At 37.4% G+C, this 15,378-nt stretch overlaps 1 protein-coding gene across 4 annotated transcripts in view; it reads right to left on the reverse strand.

The window, feature by feature from the left end:
* The window catches only part of myo18aa (myosin XVIIIAa), a 51,835-nt gene extending 36,751 nt beyond the window's left edge, over positions 1–15,084 (reverse strand). For all 4 annotated transcript variants that reach the window (XM_051909873.1, XM_051909872.1, XM_051909875.1 and 1 more), the window contains exons 1-2: positions 14,955–15,084; positions 12,695–13,836 (exon numbers count right to left, since the gene is read on the reverse strand). In XM_051909873.1, coding sequence (XP_051765833.1) covers positions 12,695–13,705 — 1,011 coding nt within the window. In that variant the 5' untranslated portion in view covers positions 13,706–13,836; positions 14,955–15,084. The remainder of the gene's footprint in view (positions 1–12,694; positions 13,837–14,954) is intronic.
* Positions 15,085–15,378: the final 294 nt, after the last annotated feature.

Here is a 15,378-nt window from a genome sequence, read left to right on the forward strand (position 1 = left end):
TCTACAGTTTAGGCAATAGGGATTCTCATAGAGGCGGAGGTGAGGTCAGACAGTTCATTATCCCTCTATAAGAGTGAATTCTAATGTCTGTCTTTACTTTACTAAAGGACGATACATCTAAATTGTCACATACATGCACCTAACTAGTTAGTGAATGTGGACAAAGAAGAAATCTTAAAAGGCACAATGTATAATTCCTTTTCCACTAGTACAACTTAACTCAAAAAAAGACATTTTGTCGTGGCCTTTGAAGTTTACTGAGATCCCTATTAAGTATTTAAAATAAACTGCATAATATTACAATAAAAATTACAAAACCGCCATAAATAAGCAGAGACATAAGATAAGATTAAAAAAAAAAGATTAAAAATTGAGTTAAAAGGGAATTACTTTTGTATTATCTCTTAAAACTTTAGTATTCATTTGCAAAACTTTTGTGAGGTAAATAATATGAGATGGGAGGTAAGATTTCAGTGTTTCAGTGCTTTTGCAAGCATTCACAAAATTTCTTGGGGAATGCAATACTTTCGCCAAAGAATGCAAAAGATTTTCGAGAAAATGCAAAGTCTCTTGGGGGAGCACAACACTTTTGAGAGAGAACATAAAAGATTTGCAAGCAAATGCAAAGTGTCTTTGGGGAACATAAACATTTTGCCAGTGAATGTAAAAGCACTGAAATATAGTTTTTCCTCCCATCTCATAGTTTTTGCAGTTCCACTTAGGGGCTATGTGAGATATAGACCAAACAATCTTATATCTTACTCAAGAGAAAAATCGTCTAAACTGTATTTTCTAAACTAGTTCTATTTCACCTGTCCTGCAGGTAATAAATGAACGAATTATACATTAACGGACAGTAAATTAACAAACAACATAAAACTGTACTTCCCTTTTTCTCCCAAAATGAGAATCGAGATGAGAAAGCCATGGAGAAACAGGCAGAGGATAGGAGAGGAAAGGGGAGGAAAGGAAGGCTTTTTTGGTAAGAGGCAGAATATAGGATCGGGAAAATGTAAGCAGTCTTCTCGGTTGAAGTTTTGGGGGTACTAGGACCCTGCGGTGAATGGGTAGAATGAACAGCTAAAAGGGAAGAAAAAAGAATGAACATCAAATCTGTCATAAGGAGTAAAGATAAAGAAGAAGCATCATTTAGGCTTACAGCATGACACTCGGTTAGTCAAACAACAAGGCAAGAGATCAATGACTCAGCATTCCATTGCTGATTTGCAGCTTTCTGAAAGTGCACCTAAAAATGAAATTTCTGTCATTGTTTACTCATTCTCATGATGTTCAAAACAATATAATGAATGTGAATGATGACTGGGGCTGTCAATCTCCAAAATTACAAATGGCTCATGTCTAGACTCACTCGTGCTATATTCCAAGCCTTCTAAAAAAAAAATTGAAATTTAAGTTATTATTTAGAACATGAGGGTGAGTAAATTATGACAGATGGACAAACAAAGATTTAAATAAAGTCCATGTGAATCAAGCTTCTCATGGATTAAAAAAAACATGCTGGAAGAGCACATTTGTAATGCAAAACAACCGGTTTGAAAGTGAAAGTGCAGTTTAAGGCAACAGGACTGAGCTTTCATGACACACCAGAACATTCACTATAAATAGAGCACATGTGAAGAGGCCACAATGTGAAGTGACCAGCACACACACTCACACACACACACGGCTGTCCCACAGGCTTTAAACCCTGATTCTTATACCTGTCAAACACAAAGCAGACACATCGGATTCCCTCTGTTACGTTAACCAGTTAGTCAGGTAGGCCTCCATGGGCAGACGTCTTGAGCGGAGCTCAACGTGGGGCAGCCGCAGGATGTTACGACAGAGACATCGAGCTGGAGTTCGGGCTCGGGAGGGGGGATAACAGCTGTTGCAGGACACAGAGGATATTAATAACCATGTAGACCACAGTACCCCCTGACCACACACACACACACACACACACACACACACATATACACACATAACAAACTTAATTCAAACAGCTTAACTGTCCTTTCAGAAAATTCATCCAAACTCAATTCACAAACTTCATCAACAGAGACAACTCTGTTGATGAATGTTTAAATCCCACCACAAGGGGGCAACAACATGCGTGACTAAAAAAAATGCTGCTGTTCCTCACAGATCCACCAGAGGGAGGCGTTGTGCACACGTCTTGATTGAGTTAATTTTTGTTAGCCTGACTTAATTAGCGTTAGTGTGATAAATAAACCCCCAACCCTAAGTAAGCTTTTCTGTGTAATTCATTCTACACTGTCCCATCGTATCTAGGGACCAGAATGTCATTATTGAGCTCTTTTGACTTGAGCAAGTAAGCAACCCCCCAAAATACCCCTGAAAAATCACAGTAACATGCTAAAAAACACTCAGAATACTTTAGCGACATCCTAGCAACCACCCAAAACATCCTAGCATTGTGATAATAACAAGTTTTGCTTCAGAAAATGTGTGGATCTATTTAATTAGCAAGCTGTGATTAAAAAGTCTTCAGCTCAAAAGTAAACCGTAAAAGTAGGTGTTCATGCTGGTAAAGCTTATCAGATTAACTTTATAGAGCTGCAGTGAGCCACTGTGATTGGCCAGGGTTGAGAACAGGGTGATTGCCGATTGGCTGTGCTGCAACAAAATTAATTTAAAACTCAGATTAAATGATTCTGCGTCAACATGCATAAATGTTCACAGAAGAAATAACACATAATACTGATGACTGACTACCACACGAATACAAACATGAGGCCTTATATTCTGGTGGGGCTGTAGACCAGTCCAGGCCTGTCATATTGTATCATATCAGCACTACCAAACCGGACACAAACAGTTCTGGAGTTGTCTATGGAGGACGCAGTGGGCTCCTTAATCTGATTAGCTCCCCCTTGTCTCTGTGTGGTCTTTCTACAAAATCCTGATGGATCAGTGAATTTCTTCGTCTTATCTGCTGTTTTCACTGAAAGCAATTCTTCTGCATTCAAAGCTTTAAAATGGACACAATGAAAGACTGATGTTAACTTTATCAAACATTCTTTCATTTCTCAACAATAGTAGATTAGAGTAGATATAACCAGGGGACGGGACTAAATGGCATACATCACACACATGCACCAACACATACACACATCAAAACTTACATTATTAGTAAGATGAAGTGTGGAGTTTAGGAGGGTCTCCAAACAAGTACACAATGTAACATGGTGGGAGGTCTAAAGACTTTTTAAGCCCCACCTAGTAGCCTATTTGTTGCTATGGTTATGAAACGTAGCACCTCCTTCCTTCAAAGCCTGATTATTTTTAGCTCTTCTTGCTAATCCAATGTTTGTTAATACCAAGTGCTAATGGAGCAGAAAACTGTGCATTTTATCTGCTTTTAAATACATACATGCTGTATTTTCATATATAATATATAGGCTATACATGAAGGATTTGATCAAATCTAGGATTAAAGCACAGCTAGCATAGAAAAGATTAGCATAGTGTAATTTGATCTCTGAGGGGAATCCAAGCCATAGATATTAGTTAAAGTAGATGGCATATTTACAATATGTTCAATTCATTCAGTAGCCACCCATTGAAAACAAGTCTTTCTGAAAATTTCCAGTGTACAACAAAACAGGAAAACACAGGTTGTGATGAAACAAGAGGAGGTGGAGACATTCTTCTACAGGCCAAACTACAGGCTGATTTAAACACCTGCTCCACAAACTCATAAAATATCGCACAAAGATGCAAAAACCAGATGCTTCTCTCGTTCAGAAACATCCTGAGGGCACGAGCCCTGCGGACAGATAACAGCAGCTTGTCTGGTCTTGCTGCTTCTCTCTGCATAGTGATTTCCATAACATTTATGTTATGGGAAAAGGGCCTACAGTACATGATGTAAGAATACAAGTCTCATGCTAAACATCAGGCATCAAAATCTAAAGTAAATGATACAATAAAACCAAAAGAATTATGGATGGATTCAATTGTGTGAAAAAAATGAGACATTCCCAAACCTGAGTCAAATCTGAAAGAAAAGAAAAAAATTCAATCTTGATGTAAAAAAATAAAGCTACACAACCTAATCAAATAAGCTATGACAACATCAAATGGCATTTCACTTTCATAATGCATTAAAGTCACCATGAAATCAAAATTGACAATTCTTTTTCTTTTCTTTTTTAAAATTCATGTGTCCTCGTAATCAAAATAATTTCCCCTTCCTCTTGCAGCAACATCTCTTCTCTTCTCTGATGATGTGTTTACTGTTGCAAGGGCGGGACAACCTGTCACTCACATTACATCACACCACACCACACCACAAGTCCCGCCCTACATTTCTTCTTGTTCAAGAAGCAGTTTCACTTGGATATGTGTCACAATGGAGAAGAAAAGACTATCGCACCTTCCGTGTCATGCCGACTTTAAGAAAGTAAAAAAGGTAATTGTTTTGATTCTATGCATTATGCCGTATTCTGAGGGTGTGAATAACCGGCAGGTAAGTGACTAACTGGCTGCTCCCAATAACCAAGTCACATTTAACGGACTGGTAAACTGGCAGAGCTGGAATCATCCCTGTGCCAACTTGCTCACAGTTAGAGCTCGAATACTGGACAGCTTCACACAGTCCTACTGCCAAATACCAGTGCAAATCAGCCCCAAAACCACAGCTGGTCGTCACATTGACCCAGCGGTCCAAACCAGGATAATTATCAGCCTCACTAAAGCCACTTCCTGGACCCCTGTGGAGGGCCAAGTCTGTCCAATGACCAGCGTCAATATTAAGGCCCTCTCAATCTCACGACAGCACTGGGGCGACACTGACAGCTCAAGAAAGACTTCTGGGTCATCGGCCAGGAAACAAAGTGGAGACATAAAGAGAGATTTGACAGAGAGGACGGAGGGACAGCAGACACTGATGACAGACGAAGGACACTTCCTGTATTCAGTGCCTAATGTGCAGCCAAGTTGATCTATTACATAATCTAATCTGATAGTAGTTAATGAAGCCATTCATGGACAGATTGTTTCAGAGCAGACAGAGGACATTAATAGTCCACAGGCTGTTGAACCCTCTCAGAGTGGACAAAAAAAGAGAACCATTGAGCCAAAAAAAATAAATAAATAAATACAGGACAGTGTCAGTGGGGGTTATTTAGAATAGCAATGCAAAAATTTGACTGACATATCCATGCAAATAACTAACGGTTAGACTGATCGACTGTTGGTTTGTTTATAATGCATAATTTTAAAATAAAATAGAATAGTACAGTTCAAATGTTGAGCCTGTAAGTATATTTCATGTTTTTGAAAACAGTAATATTGTGAAATATTATTACAGTTTAAAATAACTGTTTTCTCTTTTAATATATTTTATCATTTAATTCTGTTATGGCAAAACTGAATTCTCAGCATCATTTCTCCAGTCTTCAGTGTCACATGATCCTTCAGAAATCATTTTACTATGCTTATTTACTGCTTAAGAAACATTTATTATTATTATCAATGATTATCAAAAATTCTTTCATGAACAGAAAATTAAAAAAAACAGCATTCATTTGAAATAGAAATATTTTATAACATTGTAAATGTCTGTACTGTCACTTTTGATTCATTTATTGTGTCCTTACTGACCACAAACTTTTGAATGGTAGTGTATCTCATCATTTAAAAAGTTTAACCATAAATACATAATAGTACCTAAACAAAATAAAATAAACCTTTAAAATGAAATAAACTTATTGCTAATAGTGCATTTCTGTAATGAAAATATTAACCAGCTTAATAACCTTTAACATCTTAAGACTACATGTAGGCCTATATGTAAATCAGCTAAGTTATGATTGGCTAACCTTTATGTATCAGCATAGTTCATCAGGGCAGACCAAGTTACTGAACACTGAATAGGTGTCGATATATAAAGCGTGGGTGGTTTTAGGTTAGCGAATGTCTACATAGTGCATCTAACTCTTTTACTGCAAAAGAGCAAGGAAAAACTTTGCCTTGATATGCATTTTTAAAAAATGCTCATGTAGTAACTCTCAGTCAAAAAAAACCCTTGAAAGCTTTATGTGTTCAGATTTCCCAACAGATTAAGCAGTCACACACAAAAGGCTGAGAAGAGCATGCTGATTCATTCATTCATTCAGATGCCAATCCTTCAGCTAAGAGGACCGGAGAGGGTGTGAGGTGATAGTGTGTGTTTAAGTGTTGTTCTTCTCAGTACAGTAATGCAGCTGAAACCTGTCTATCTGGTAACTATCAGCACAAACAATCAAACCTGTCAAAAAAATCACAAGGGTTTCCTGTCACATTCACAGACACACTATGATTGAACAAATACCAAACATTATACTGGCAAAAAGCCACACATGCTTGATGACACAAGAGTATCTGCCTTCCTTGAGCATTTCAGTTATGGAGGGAATTCATTAAGAATGATTTGTGCGCTGATAATCAGGGTTTTGTTATCTACAGTGTTGGGGGTACAAATATCCCAAGTTACATAATCAGATTACTTTTTTTTAAGTAACGAGTAATTTAACACATTACTTTTAAATTTACAACAAAATATCTGAGGTACTTTTTCAAATAAGTAATGCAAGTTACTTTGTTTTCCCATTCATTGACTGATGCCTCTTTTGTCCCCAGGTTGAGAGAAATCGGGTGTAAGTGTAGAGGCGTTGTTTGAGCTGTGTAAACATGCTGGTTATTGTAGTTTTAGGCTATCAGAGTATTACGCAAACCTGCAATAATTAAATATGTCAAATAATTCAAATGTACTACATATTTAATCTCAATATATTAACCAATGTCTTTGCTGCTGACCTTTGATGAATTAATTCAACCAATTGTTTTTATTGCTGAAGGAAGAGTATTGAACCAAAGCCACTTTAAGGCAAGCCTCCAAGGTTAACAAAAAAAAAAAAAAAAAAAAAATAGCATAACGCTGTGGTATGCAGGGAAGGAGATCAGAGGTCAGAGGCTTCAGTTCGCTGAATAAACTGCTTTTTGTGGGAAAACAGCTTTTCATTTAATTAATCTACAGCCTATTAGGAAAACTGAAACTGAATCTTCAACATATTTGCTCTTAAACATTCATTTTGGATTTATCTATGTTCAGCGTTTACACTGAAAAAAAAAAAAAGCTGTTTTATAAGAGAAGTCACGGACAATTGCACAACAGTTTACGACACTTCTCATTCATATCCGCTAACAGTGATTGACTGTCGCACAACTCTGAACTAAATTCAATGGCGTCAAGGCTGTAATGTGATTGGTTATCAAGGCACTTGTGATTCAAGTTGGCCGTTATGCATTCTCCAATGGTAGAGCCACGGACCCTCATATCTCTGTGTTCTATTCTTCTGCGATCCAGAATGGCAGCACAGCTGAAACAGTTTGTTTGAGCTGCGCTCTCTACTATACAGGCATGAATGTGTGTATTAGCGTTACCTGTAGATTTCAATTTCTGTACAGTCTAATCTCTAACGTTAATTTGTCATACCATACATCAAAATGATAAGTTTAATTATTGCAGCTGCTGTGAGAAAAGGGTATAAATGATCCGCCTCACATGCGATATAGCCTACTAGCTGGGACTCGTTCTTTATGTAAACAGACGTGATGCAAGGACGCAAAGACAAACAGCGACACGCTCGAATTTCCTGCGAAAACCTACCAGTACCTCCCAAATTATAAAACATTAGTACAAGCTTACCGTGCTGGTTAACACTGCCTGGTTATGTACTTGGTCAAAAAAAAAAAAAAAAAAAAAAGTTACGGACAGCAGCTTTAAGTTAAAGTACAAAAATTACTAAAGCTAAATTTAAAATAAATTAAAGCCAATAAGAAATATATAATATATATAAAAAATTTGTCATTGAAAAATGACAAACGTACATAAACAAATGACTAAAACTTAAAACTAAAATGAAAACTGAAAACTCATTTAAAATATTAATAAATACTATAATAGTAAATAATACTAAAATAACACTGCTAATGGTGCTGTTGTTTATTTGCACAAGCTGTCTGCACAATTTTGGCATACAATTCAAAGGAAATGCATATCAGGTAACAGTGTGAACAGGAAAAAATTTGTTTTTCCAAATTTTTTCTTTAGAAAAAGGTTAGTTGCACCAGGCAAATAGAGTTAATTTTAGTGAATAAATGATACAGATACTAATTTGCATAGAAAGGAGGGTTTGCAATGAAAAGAAAAAGAATGATTAAGCTGCACCACTATTTCAGCACATTTAGCACCTGGTTAAACTGGATTACAAGTAGTTAGAAGCAGGTGAAAAAAACTTTCTTGCACTGAAATACAGCACACAATAGTCTGCAGCTGCCTACATATTCACATATTTTTCATCGATATAGATACAAGCAACACATTTCACCACGCAGCTCTCCACAGTGGCATAGTCTAGATTTCTGTATCACAATCTTTATATAGAATAATCGCTTCTAGGCCAATCCCAAATGTGTCATATCTTTTTCTGTACTCGGCTTAAAGTGGGCCAGTAAAAACCCCGGTGGGACTCCTGCCCTCCGCAGGCTGGGAGAGACTGGCCACTTTATCACAAAAAAAGGTGCAGTTCATTACAGCTGCTGGTTTGACATCGTTCACCCTGATAACATCATAATTTGAGATGGCTTGCATGAAGATAACATTTTGTATCATTAATATAAGATTGAATATTTTAAGTTATCGGTATTTGGTAACAAGAACTAAGAGAAAATTTGGTCAAGATAACTTGAATGCCCCAGATTCTCAGCCTCTCCTCTGACTGATGCGCTCTGTTGTCGGGGCAAATTTGCCCAGAGGCATCTAGACTGCATAAATGTCTATGCATGTAGGCAACTAGGCCCACCAATATCAACAAGGGATTTTAAAGGGGGTCCATGAAGAAATTTAACATTAATATTGTATATGTTGTTTTTAATGAAAGTTATTATAAAGTTTTGCTTTTTTCCCCATTGGGTTGGCTATAAAAGTTTTCTAATGGTCCGACATGGTGTTCTAAAATAACACTCAGACTTTGACACTGAGATTTTTCTGGTTATCCATTAGCAGAAAGCATATAAAGGGCTGAGTTCTCTCCACACACACTCCTATTCAAACACAACAACAGGTTTAGCAGGAGTGATCGCTGACTCATGTGATCCACGCCACACTCATTTGATTAGCTTGACCAAAACGTTCTCTTCAAACACCTGTCTCTTCCTATTTTGGCACCATTAGATGAAATGCTGTTTGTGTGAAGAGCTGTTCTGTAGGATCAGGCCAGATGCTCTCAGCTGCACCAGGATAAACCTCTTAAGGTTCAAAAGGCCAAACGTTACAGTACAGAAACACAATATTCTATATATTATTCTACATCACGAATAAATCACTCAATGCACTTTAATCTCTTCACTGAGCTATATAATATATGAGTCATAAAAATAATGTTAAATTAATTTTATTTTATTTAAAAAATTACAAAAAAGTTTTATAATATATATATATATATATATATATGAAAGGGATTTATTTCTTTACTGAATGGAAATGTGTAGAAAATAAGTTAAACAAAACAAAATGTGAGAAAAAAAAGTATCTTATACATATATGAATATAAATATATATGCTATATTAAGACAGCTGAATGCAGTATATCTCACTCAAGGGTTTGGTCTTTTCGTGCTTAAAGGGATAGCTCACCAAAAAATGAAAATTCTGTCATTAATTACTCACCCTCATCTCGTTCCACACCCATAAGACCTTCATTCATCTTCAGAACACAAATTAAGATATTTTTGATAAAATCCGATGACTTAGTGAGGCCTCCATTGCCAGCAAGATAATTAACACTTTCAAATACCCAGAAAGGTATATAGACATATTTAAAACAGTTCATGTGAGTACAGTGGTTCAACCTTAATGTTATGAAGCGACTAAAATAAAAAATAAATAAAATAACGACTTTTATTCAACAATATCTAGTGATGGGCGATTTCAAAACACTTCTTCACGAAGCTTCGAAGCTTTACGAATCTTTTGTTTCAAATCAGTGGTTTGGAGCATGTATCAACTGCCAAAGTCACACCCCTCAGTGGTGAACCATTGAAATTTCGAAACACTTATGACGTAACGAAGCCTTGTTTACTGAAATCACATGACTTTGGGACGCTCCGAACCACTGATTTGACACAAAAGATTCGTAAAGCTTCATGAAGCAGTGTTTTGAAATCGCCCATCACTAGATATTGTTGAATAAAGTGATTTATTTTATTTTTGCCACACAAAAAGTATTCTTGTCGCTTCATAACATTAAGGTTGAACCACTGTAGTCACATGAACTGTTTTAAATATGTCTTAAGTACCTTTCTGGGTATTTGAAAGTGTTAATTATTTTGCTGTCAATGGAGGCCTCACTGAGCCATCGGATTTTATCAAAAATATCTTCATTTGTGTTCCGAAGATGAACGAAGGTTTTACGGGTTTGGAACGACATGAGGGTGAATAATTAATGACAGAATTTTCATTTTTGGGTGAACTAACCCTTTAAATAGCAAGCATCTAATAATTGGGGAAATGTAACAATCATTGTGACTTCCTACGTGACTTTGTGCTTGTGACACTTATTGTCTGAGACAATGGCAGCTGATGTTTTGAAATATCTGAGGAATCATGATGACAGAAGATTACAGAAACAAATGCTGCTGACATCACATCTGCTTTCACCCTGCTTCCACCACCTGACCTTAACAGAAATGTTAAGATTGAAATATACTAAAAGGGCTGTCAGGCCAACGGAGTCACCCACATTCTGAAACGGGGCCGTTCGCTCAGCTGTGCCAGGATACAGCAATGAAAATGTGTCGGAGAGAGCAACCGGGGAATACAGCAGAGCCAAGAGAGCAGACAAAGTAAAAAGTCTCTAATGCTGTTGCAAACAGTGAAACAAAGATCTTTATCATTCCAGAAGATAAGATGAGATCTTCGGGAATATTATCTTATACATTTATGCATTTGGCAGATGCTTTAATACAAAGCGACTTACATTGCATTCAAGCTATACACTTTATCAGTTCATGGCATGCATTCTCTGGGAACAGAATCCATGACCTTGGCATTGCTAGTGTCATGCTCTGCTGTTTGAGCTACAGGAATGATTTCTAAAATTCAGTAAACAAATAAAAGACTCTCTCATTCTTGGAACTTCATTTAACAGCATAACACTATGGACGTCAGAGACTCAGATGGGGCTCTACACAAATACAGGTGCATTATGGATAAGACAAAACACGCATTAGACAGGTTATTAAACCCCCCGAGCTGTCTCACTGAAACTGTTGACATCATCAACAGCTCTCTGCACGGTCCTTTCAGATGTCAACAGAAACACTCATATTGCTCTGAATTCACAGAAAACCTCAAGGCTGTAACTGATCTTCCATCTGAAAAGTTGCTGAAACATACAGTACCTTCAAACTGTATCGGTTTTCCTGAGAAACGGCAAAACGCCAAACACATACCATCCAAATTGCACTTTTAGCTAAAAAACATTTATTTATTTATCAGATTATACTGACACAATTTCATTTGGGTTTATTGGCCTTTTGGATAGTGGGGAAACAACAGAAAATTATGTGAAGAAGAAGAGCATAATGCAAACCAGACGCAAACCCATGCCTTCCACATTGGCTCCATGGCTCATTGTGTTAGAGCAAGATCTCATTGTGTGATTTAAAGGGTTAGTTCACCCAAAAATTAAAATTATCCCATAATTTACTCATCCTCAAGCTATCCTAGGTGTATATGACTTTCTTCTTTCAGTCAAACACAATCGAAGTTAGATTAAAAAATATTCTGGCTCTTCCAAGCTTTATAGTGGGAGTGAATAGTAACCAAGATTTTGAAGCCCAAAAAAAGCACATCCTTCCATCGTAAAACTAATCCATATGGCTCCAGGTGGTTAATAAAGGCCTTCTGAAGTGAAACTATGCGTTTTTGTAAGAAAAATATCCATATTTATTACTTTATAAACTATAATCACTGGCTTTCGGTAACATCCGTCTGCCCATTCACGAAAGAGTTGAGTTCCGGTGTATGACGTAGGATGTAGGAGTAGCATAAGCTTAGGTGAGAATAGACGCCTCTCGCGGTTCAAACAAATAGGGCTGGGCAATAAACTGAAGCTCCTCCATCATTTCTCCTTAAAAATTCTCGTTTTAGACACCTAATTCGCGTTTTGCTCTATCCTCTGCGTTTCCGCGTTCGTCAATACGTCATGTGTCAGGTCAAAGTTCACTCTTCCACCAGAATTGACTTGCGCACGGAAACCAGTGATTCTAGTTTATAAAGTTATAAATATGGATATTTTTCTTACAAAAATGCATTGGTTTGCTTCATAAGGCCTTTGTTAAACCCTTGGACCATATTGATTACTTATATGATGAATGGATGGATAGATGTGCTTTTTTGGCCTTCAAAATCCTGGTTACTATTCACTCCCATTATAAAGCTTGGAAGAGCCAGAATATTTTTTAATATAACTCTGACTGTGTTTGACTGAAAGAAGAAAGTCATATACACATAGGATGGCTTGAGGGTGAGTATATTATGGGATAATTTTCATTTTTGGGTGAACTAACCCTTTAACACATCACAACCGTTACACATAAGCTACAAACTTGCATATCTCACCTCACGATATGGGCCTCTGGTGTTCCTCAACCAGCAGCGGCTCAGCTCACTCAATTCCACGATGGGCTGCACCTTCAGACGTACTGTGTCTCCAGACTGCTTGATCATCTCCACAATCTCATCCCTGGTTTTACTTTCCACATTCCTCCCATTGATCTCTACCAGACGATCACCAGGCACCAGCCCCAATGTCGGGTCCTTATTCCCAGCGCCAGGCTCGGCAAAGTGGACCACCTTTCGGTAGGGTGACCCATCGGGCTTCTGGTCCACCATGGTGGTACGACGAAGTGAAAAGCCGAAATCGCCAGTGTTGCGGCGCTGAAGTTCCAATTCCCTTGGCACAGGAACTTGAGGAGGCGCCAAAGCAGGCAAGCGCAAATCTGCAGGGAATGTTCGGTCCACTATCTCTGGGATCTGGACATTCCTTACAGGGCTGGTTTGGTGGGGCATATGTAAGGGCGATTGATTGAACACCTTGATCTCTACCTGAGGTGAGGGAATGGCGGAGTTCTGGCCTGATGGTGCAGTCGACGTTGAGGGGCTTTCCTCTTTGCTCTTCTGTGAGAAAGAAAACCGCTTTAAGATTTGTTCTACCTGGGAGTTCTGCTTCTCTTCTACTTGGGAGTTCTGCTTTGTCATTGAGTCAAACTTGGCCACCTGTTCTTTGACAGATGACCGGCGGACATCTTGCTCCACCTTAATATCATCGCTGGAGCTTGTGGGTGTTACGGTACCCTCAGTGTAGAGTTTCCTGAGGTCCACGTCTGTCAGGCTGAGCTCTGTGTTTCGGACCACCTTGATGGGAATGGGGCTGGAAATTTCCAGCTTCCCTTTCAACTCCCGTTTAGAGCTGCTCCGATGAAGATTAAAGAAACCTCTCCTCACGCTCATTTCCTCTAGACTCTTCAGCTCGGCTTGAGACATTCGCTCTTTTTTCTCCTTCTTCTCCTTTTTCTCCTTTTTTGTTCCATCCTTCTCCTTGTCTTTATCTTTCTTGATCAAGTGGAACATGGTTGATCCTAAATGTAGAAAGCTACCAGATGTCGGTCTCTTCACACCATACAGATCAATAATGGCATTCAGTCATAACCAGCACCAGTTCCACAGCACCAAAGCACCTCAGCAACAGGTGAAGCCCACCTCTAAAACAACAGATTGACAAACAAAAGACATTTTTAAGGCTTCCTCCCTCTTGCAGCATCCTGTAGTAGTGAGTTTGTGACTGTAGTAGTCATGGGGTATAAATGGCACATTTAACATTTTAAATATATAAAAAAATATAATAATTATAGTTGTAGTTATTAATAATAATTTAAAGATATATATAAAATCACTGTAGTTTTACTTTCAGTATATAGGCATATATAAAAATGTATTATATAAATATATATTATATGTTATATATCTATATATATACATATATATATATTATATATGTATTATATAAATAATATAACAAAGTATAATATAACAAAGTATAATATAACGCACATGACAGACACAAAGTTCATGTCAGTCATTTCAGTAATATATGGGTTAACTCAACTAAATAACCCACATAATTTATTAATCAAAAGAGTAAAAAAGTGTACATGTGACGGAAGACCCTTGTGTGACGTCACACACTCTCATTGGCTGCTCTTACCTTTCCTGACAGGTACAAAAATTGGTAAGCGAGTCGTACAGCTTTTATTATCTACAACAGTTATACAATTTATAAAACAATGACATAAACGTGATATAAAACACAGCACCATAAATTAGTAATGATCTCAAATCGATCAGTTTTCCAGATTATCCAAACAAAACGAGTAGAATGAATCACTTCCTGAAACTTCTCATCTCATCTCATCTCCCCCTGAACGCTTTCTCTTCGAATTAAATTTGGAATCTCAAAACTATTTAACACAATATTTATGATACGAAATCACTTGACATCACCTGCAGGATCATGTAATGTTGAATGCAGCTCTATAAATAAACTACCGGCAGAAACTCTCATTGATTCAGCTCTGAAAGTAAACCTACGAGGCTTTTAAAATCTATTTGTGCCTTTAATATATTACTACTTGATGCATTATTTACACCACATACTCATACCTGCATTTATATCATTTCTTTGATCTTGTATAAAGTGAATGTTTTGGTTCGCGTAATGCGCTTCTCTAATCCTCTTTATTCCGTATCAAAGCAAACAGACAGTCTGTTCACCTGTACAGTGAACTAAAGACAAATGCCGCTAATGATAAAAAAAACTTACCGTTGAAACAGTGCTGAAACAGTCTGGCGATCCCCGGTGCGCACTGAACTGCAGCACCGGTCCTGTGGAAACGCGTCTACAGTGTTTGACGGCCAGTGGGACGCGCGCACCAGCTGAGCGCGCTCCCGGCTCACTGAGCCCTGCTGGATAAGAAGAGTTGAACAAATCAATAAATCCATTTCTGCCTGTCTAAAGAGACTTTTAGCTTGAGATACTTAGAATAAGTTAAAAGTTTAATGCAACAAAAATAAAATTAAATAAACAGATAAAAGATAAGGATAATAATTTGTACTATTTTAATTTGATCATTTGTATACGATTGATGCACTATTGACACAAAATATATTTAATACAAATTGTTATTTTTCAAAACAATCATGTACTTTACATGAATTTATGTTGCATTAGATTATTCCTATATTGA

Source organism: Ctenopharyngodon idella, chromosome 10 (genome assembly GCF_019924925.1).
Source record: "Ctenopharyngodon idella isolate HZGC_01 chromosome 10, HZGC01, whole genome shotgun sequence".
NCBI lineage: Eukaryota > Metazoa > Chordata > Actinopteri > Cypriniformes > Xenocyprididae > Ctenopharyngodon > Ctenopharyngodon idella.